The sequence below is a fragment of the Manduca sexta genome, chromosome 20 (genome assembly GCF_014839805.1).
Source record: "Manduca sexta isolate Smith_Timp_Sample1 chromosome 20, JHU_Msex_v1.0, whole genome shotgun sequence".
Lineage (NCBI taxonomy): Eukaryota > Metazoa > Arthropoda > Insecta > Lepidoptera > Sphingidae > Manduca > Manduca sexta.
In genome coordinates, this window is record NC_051134.1 from 12,028,876 (window position 1) to 12,036,808 (window position 7,933).

Sequence of the window (7,933 nt, forward strand, 5' to 3'; positions counted from 1 at the left end):
ACTTCGCTGCATACTCCTGAGGCTAGGCTCAATACATGACATGGTATTTTTTAAATTAAGGACTGGATGTGAAGTGTGCACATGAGATACAATATGCATTGCAGATATCAGTTCACTAATGTATCTGGGACAAGGCTAAGAATACAATACGATCAAAATAAAATGTCATTACTTTATTTGCGAGACCTTGGGAGCAGACTAAAAATAAATTGCTGGTAGAAATGCTCATAAACGTACTTAGTGACGGTCGACCTCGGAACCCTTGTTAAAACAACGACAGATGACCACAACGGAAATACATTTGTTGAACATGCGTTGTACATCAAAGGTCAGGGCATATGTGAAAACATTTGGTATATTTAGAACACTGAGTACTGAATTCGCTCGGAATATTTCGTTATCCGCTGCATAATGCAAATCGTATAAATGTTCAGATATCTAAATTAAACGCAGACATGAGAATTAATTTTCCTATCATGCTGTCGGCGGTTGTCTTTATTAGGTGGACAAAGTAAGCTGACGTTAATCTAATGGATCCACTTAAAGTTGGTATTTGAGCTTTTAGAAATGAAATTTGGTGAAATCTGTTTCTCTAAACATAAACTGTAATAAAGGCAGCTGACTTAAATGGTTATCATCAGTCTAAGATAACTTCTTTCACAAATGATAAAAACACAAAATATACGCTGTAAGTAGTGTAATTAAATGTTGTTATAGCGAAGACTGTAATGAGCGATTCCACTAACGACACAAAAAAGGAACAAAGACACATTGGCACATTAATGATAGTGTCGTCGACCAGATGATTAAAAGCGTGTTCTGCGACTTGATGCACGTGGAACGTAAAGATAACGCGAGATAAAAAGAACACAGGCAGCGTGATGCATATCTGCTGAAGAAAATTGAAATCCGCCGTAAGGAATGTTAGATTTTAATAAAAAGCCGCTCACTAATGAACAAAAGGAAAAGTATGTATTGCGAAGATGTTAGCTGTCGTGTTAGATATTGTACCATAACTGATGAGCGTAACAAGAAAAATCTATTACGATCAGTGTCTTCGATCCTAATACATATCACATACAGGTAAGCGTTCGGTCGTAAAGAAGATGCCAATATCCTTTCTACAACATAGAGGAAAAATAGTATGTATCTAATCCCTCAGTGGAATGAGATAAGGTAGCTAAAAAAGGAGATTTACGTATTCATTGAGTCTTATTTCTGTGGCTTGGTTTATTTAAATTCAATAGCAGATTTTGAGGAAATCCACCTTAAATAACAATTAGACATTTTAATCTTGCCATCATCGATTAAAAACCAAGTCTTCTTAGCCCAAAATTCGTGCAGTCATAACAGTTATAGATGTTAATCGTCGTCAATGTTTGTCAACGATGCAGCTGTCCATTATACTACAATATGCCTGTAGTTTAATGTGGAAACATCGACTATAATTATAAACTCCTTTGTTAAGTTAAAAAAACTGATAAATGTCTTGTCGTTTATCACTTTCGGTAAACACTTTAAACAACAGAATATACATAAAAATGTTGTAAATAACGAAACCGTATGCATGACGTAAGTACAATAAACTTGAAAGTATTTTGGAATATTTGTTATTTATATCAAAGAAAGAAAAAAGAAAAGGCATTGGCAATTTAAATCTAAAAATATTTTAAAAACAAACGAAATGCACTTTGGATCCAAATAAATATGTAACTAGAAAGCGAGATGTTAAAGTTGTAAATATGAAATATGATGACGTCGTTCAAATAATTCTTAAGTGTGACGGAACACTTGAGTATCTAAGTAAAATTTAATTAAAATATTACCGCGAAGAGTTAATTTATGTTTTACCTAGTTTCTGGTACATAACAGACAGTTGACAACGTTGACCGTATTATGTCTATCATATATTTACTGCAACTTCGTTTTAACTGACGTTAAATCAAAGAGTGCGTGTAAGTTACTCAAGATCCATAATATTTAGATATTTATAGTCTCTATATTTAAATTATGTTTTGTGGAAAGTTTTCAATATGCTGTATTTATTTACTTGTATTTTAACTCAGTTTCCAGACTTTGATTAATAAGACTTGCTAAAGTCGTGGTATTAATTTATCAAACATCTAAAGCTAAAGATTTCAACAACGTTTATATTCACAGGAATGTTATTAAGGTTTGTGTGCAAATACGCAATCACAAGTGTCAACTTAGTGGATTTTTATGTTTCAATCCACTCAAAGTTCATTTCATGAATCGTTTCGCCGTTGCCACACACGATTCGAATTTTTTCTTGGAACACGATGGAAATGTTGATTTTGGCCAGTTCATGAAATTAATAAACGTTGTATTAATTACTTTTTCATCATTCGATTTTAAAAATGCGCCTTTGAACGTATTGAATAAATAAAATCAACACGATACTTTTGTTACGCAAGCATATCGTGTTAGTTTCCTTTGGTGTTATATTTCATAATGGACATTTTAAAACAAAAAATAAAATTTATGGTCATAACATATTGAAATATCGCGAGATATTCACTAGAGCGACGTTTATAAATACTTTATGGTAGTAACAGAGTTTAACCTTGCGCATCGCATCAATCAGCTTAAATCAATCGAACCAAAATAGATAAAAACTCGAGATATGTCGACTGAGCGATCGAATCGGGTCATTTACTGCACTCAATTAGATATGAGAATATTAATGAAACTATATTTGTTAATATATTATTGGATCTATGAAGGCATAGATTAGTGCCGTCTTATATTCTAACACATATTTTTTATCGAATTCGTAGCGAGAAAATCTAAAAATATAAAGAGATCTCGTAATAAACAACTGTCTTTGATTAAGCGATATGTCATAAGCCAAACGAACTTATATCAATGGAGCGTTACGAAAACACATCAAAGATTTCAGACTTAAGCTATAAGGAATCATAAGTATGCCACATAAGTACATACCAATATAATATCAAGACATGGAGTCTCTTAAAACTAATTAGTGTTTCATTACCTGGAGTGGCTACAACCTACATGCTCATTCTAAACACGTGCAATGCATTGACAGCTTTGGGTGTGTTGCATACAAAATGACAAACACGGTCATATTGATACCAGTAATATGGGACAAGTCAAGTAATATGGAACGAGCGATAAACTGTTCGAGGCTCTCGCAAATTCATTTTGGTATTTGTATATAATTCAGATTCAATAAGTTTAAAACAATCTCAAAGATTACGTAAAACTTCAAAAGAACGCAGACAACCCGAAGTATGAACATTAATTAATAAAAATATTGTTAGAATGTAATGCTTACTAAACTACAAAACGAGTGCTAATTAGAAGAACGTAAAAGGGCTCTTTGTTGAGTTCAATCCACTTTGAACCCTGTTTTGCTCTGATTCATTTCTTTAGCGATGGTTCTACCAGCTTAGGATGCTATACGAGATATTTTATTTCACTGAAGTCATTTCGAAGTGTCGTTCAAGCGGTCGGCAGCGGTCCAATATAGAATATTTTTATTTAGTTTCTCGTTTCTTAAGACCGAGATATGAAAGTAAAAGTAGATTAGGTTTATTCATATTGTATTCTAAAATTACCGTTATATTTTGCAACGTATTTAAAAGTTTTATTCTGTCTTGGGTTTATATCTTGATTCTTTTAAGGAAATATAAATTAAACTTACACGTGTAATAAATACAAATGTTTGTTTATTCAATAACAACCGGATAAATTTTGACATGGTTTTGAATGTTTATTCATTCCGTGGATATTTAAAGAATAACCTTCAGTTTAATTTACGAAAGCCAGAATGTAATCATATTCAACGAGATGCTTCACGATAAATGCAGATTATTCAATGAAATTACAATTGTTTTCAGTGTCTGTTAAGGTTAATAAGAAGTTAAATAGTACGAAGAAGCTGCAGTAAACAATTTAACATTTATATTAATCTGAAGGCAGTTAACATAACCGAGCATTCAACATACAAAATGAGATCTCAACTTTGTTTTGAGTTGTATTTAAGTAAGCTACTAAATGAATAATTTCGACGCGTGGTGTGGAACAAAGGGAGATAGCGAAATTTCGTATCGACCAAACTCGACGTCTGTAATATAAGCCCGCGCATAAAGCGTTCTGTCATCAGATGCAATTAAACTTCCGCGCGTTTTCATCATAATTAATATTTTCACTGGTTCCACGTAAAATGACTTTTATTTTACAATACCTTTTTTATTCTTGTATAAAAATGACGAGTTGAAAATATTTGATAATATTAATTTTATTTTTAGCCACTACCGCGTTGCACTTAATATAATGTATAAAAATGCATATAGAGTAGACGCATATAAGACAACAGACATGATATTAAAAAAATGTGATATTCTCAACTATCATACAAGAAGAAATACAACAGACTTACAAATGCGCGAGTTCATGGGCTATGACGAATGCGCTGGTGAGACCTTCATCTCTGTCGATTGCTGCTGACCTGGTCTTCGAGCAGACGCCTCCGACGGGAGCGAAGCCCGACGGGCCGCCAAGCTGCGCACGCGTCAACCATACTGTAGCGTCCCATCCTGTGCTGTCTGATAACAAACTAGTTAGAAATCTGATCTATAACACAACGATCATAATGCAAGTTAAAGATATTTACATAAATACTTCGTATTTCTTATCGCAAATTAATTTTAAATTAAAAATGTATTGGCTCTAAACGCTTACATATTGTTTTATGCGTCTAAGAATATTCCTTATTATTATGATTTTAAAATTTATTTATAAGGCCATATTTTAATACAATCGCGATGTTAGATTGTTATGTCTACTTAAGAAACAAAATGTATCAGTCTATAGTAAATGTTTTGTATTTTTCGACATATTTATTTCAAATATAATTTATAAATTGTTTCCAATAAAATCCGAGCGCTTGCTTATTTTCTTTAAGACAATAACATTGATATGTCGGTAATAAAATACATACATGATTGATTGAATAATAACCGACAGTTCACCCATAAAAACCTCACAATATCTTATAATTCAATAATGGCATTGGCTCTATAATCGTACATCAAGTTTTTGTTGATTCAACTCTTCGTAAGTTCACACCTCCTAAGAGGCATCATGCGTTGATTTATCGTCAATACGATACGTTCAATGACTCGCGGCATCATTCATTCATCATATTTTTAAAGGCACCTACATCATTCGTCGCGAATGTCAAAATCAAATTGGTAATACTTTTTAAGGCATTACAAGAGGTACCGGATAAGGTATGGACATTAATCATTAAAATATTGAAATTTTTGAGTAGTGACGATGGGTCATCAATTTGTCGGCTTAATCAATATAACATTGCAACAGCACATTCCTTTTATACGATTGTATCGGAATGCGAAATTTTATCTTCAAAATTAGTTTTGAGTATTTTTGAATAATTCGTTACATAACATCACGCATTTATCCCCGAAGGGGTATGCAGAGGCGCAACTAGGGCACCCACTTTTCGCCAAGTATGTTCCGTCCCATGATGTGATAGGGGGCGAGCCTATCGCCATATCGGGCACAAATTCCAGACTCCGGGCTGATACTGAGCAGAAAAACCCAAATATCACTTTGCCCGACCCGGGATTCGAACCCAGGACCTCAGAGCGCTATTGTACCGGACATGCAATACAACTACGCCACCGAGACAGTCAGTCAGGCAGTGAATAATTCGTTTATTGAAAAAATAAAGTTTTGGAACACAAATCACCTTTTCTATTGAAGAAAAGACTGAGATCACTGCACTTTGAATCGATGAGAATGAATAGTGTGTTAAAAAAGTAAAAAAAAACAGTTCGGAATATTGCGTTGGCGTAGGTAAGTGTGATGTCAGAGCAAGTCTGGTGGCTTGTACCGGAACTAATAATAAAACCACCAATAAAAACAAATCTCAGCAACGCGAACTGGCTGACGTTCTACAAGAATGTGGACACTCCGTTAAATCCTTGGAGTAATTTAAAGCGATGCCTGCGCTGAATGCTCAATAAGTGAATTAGTTGGACATAAATTAACACTGTACCTGCAGGTAATTTCATTAGATGCCGGTAATTCCATTTGTTCACACCTTCCAAAGATTTCTTCACGTTGCCGTATTTTATTATAGAATCTTTCTCCTCAATCAGGAACAGCTTGTTGATTACGAGCGTTATGTTTGAATTCAACGAGGGATCGTTGAATATGGCACTGACCTATAACGTATTATATAAATATTGAATGATTTGAACCATGCACACTAACAAAAATATCGTTCGAAAATAAACAAAACCACTTAAAGATCGCATCGCGTTAGTCATACTCACAATATTCATTAAAGCTAGGATATAATGCTTTACTCGCTCTCGCCCGTGAAACTTCAGCATAGTGTGGTCGGCTACGATTGCCATTTCGAGCCACAGTCCCTTCACACCTGGAACATCAATTGCGACATTGCATTTCCGCTCGTTCTACATTACGCGCCGTAGTGCACCCACACTGACGCTTTCCATTCAATGCACGCACCTGACACCGGCCTACTGACGACTTGCACGTTATTAAAATACTCCGTCTCCGGGCGCGCGGCGTTGCGCGGCCGCACGTGCGGAGTCCACCACGGGTCGTCATCTTCATCGAAGTCAAGATCAAGGTCGACGACCGTATCGTCAGTGAGATTGTACGCGAACGGATGCTCAGCCAACATCACATCCCGTCTCCGCAACACGTGAGCACCCTCCGACTGCGTCGGTTGCAGAACGAACTCCTCGCCGCCGACCTGCAGCAGCCCGTACAGCTGATCGCCACACTCCGTCACCGTCGCTGAGGAACCTGCCTCATGCAGCACTCGCCCCTTGTAAAACAAGCACTCGTTGTAAAAAGGCGATCGAATCGCCTTGTTCTCGTGTAACTCCAGCCGCCAGCCAAGCAAGTGGAGGTGGTGAGCGGTGGCGTCGTGGTTGGCGTGGCGGCGCGAGCGCGGCGTGAGCACCACGGGCTGTGCCGGCGGTCTCCAGGCGCCGACGCCGGCGCCGGCCGACGCGAGTATCATCGCCGCCCAGAGCCAGCGCGGCATCGTCCGCGCGCCGCCACGAGCTCCGCCTCTCTGGCCGACGCTGCTCGACATGCGGTGCGCTCACGCATCTACGCACATAGCGGCCGTCTCGTCGCTCGGAAGGTAAACGACTCCGCGACTTATGGATTGCATGTGCTCGCCGTCCGCGTCACATGCGTCATTTGTAAACAAAGGGTCGGCGGCTGTTTTTGTTTTATTATCGTCTAGCGTGTTACAAATTTATACACATAAAAAAATGTGCACGTGCCGACTTACAACAAACATTGTTTTAAATTAATATAAATGAGAAATCATTTAGTGCGCTTCCAACAATATACTTCACAGCGATATATATTGTAAACAAGTAGTAAGTAACTACTGATAATAAATTAGCGATAAATGTCAAGTGCATGAACTTTGCAGCGTTAATTGAGTTGATAGTGTGCTCCCCACAGGATAACGTTGAACTCGTTTGCGAAACGGGAAAAGCACTTTGAAAGTGTAATATAACTTCGTAATAATTAAAGCTATATTCTCAGGAAACAGCTATTTCGAGATGACACACTTACATAGAAAAATACTAATCGCAAACACCAACGATGACATCCTGTTAACCAAAAATAACTATTTGACGTTGAGCAACATTAATATAATATATTAATGACGTGATCGTGTGGCGTCTAGCTAAATCTGTTTTGGAACAACTTTTAAAACAAAATAATACATCATATTGCTCTAAACAAATAATATTTAAGTTTAGTATAAAGTTTTGTAGTTGGAAAGGAACATTTTACCCCCTAAAATCTTACTTTATAATATCGCGGTATATGTATTGTACCGATTGTTACATATATTACA

The 7,933-nt window shown here is 36.6% G+C and overlaps 1 protein-coding gene across 1 annotated transcript in view; it reads right to left on the reverse strand.

Moving 5' to 3' along the window:
• Positions 1–7,210, reverse strand: part of LOC115446884 (A disintegrin and metalloproteinase with thrombospondin motifs 3) — a 47,309-nt gene extending 40,099 nt beyond the window's left edge. Inside the window, exons 1-4 of the mRNA XM_030173705.2 lie at positions 6,550–7,210; positions 6,351–6,457; positions 6,071–6,239; positions 4,427–4,592 (exon numbers count right to left, since the gene is read on the reverse strand). Of these exons, the coding sequence (XP_030029565.1) occupies positions 4,427–4,592; positions 6,071–6,239; positions 6,351–6,457; positions 6,550–7,147 (1,040 nt within the window). The 5' untranslated portion in view covers positions 7,148–7,210. The remainder of the gene's footprint in view (positions 1–4,426; positions 4,593–6,070; positions 6,240–6,350; positions 6,458–6,549) is intronic.
• Positions 7,211–7,933: the final 723 nt, after the last annotated feature.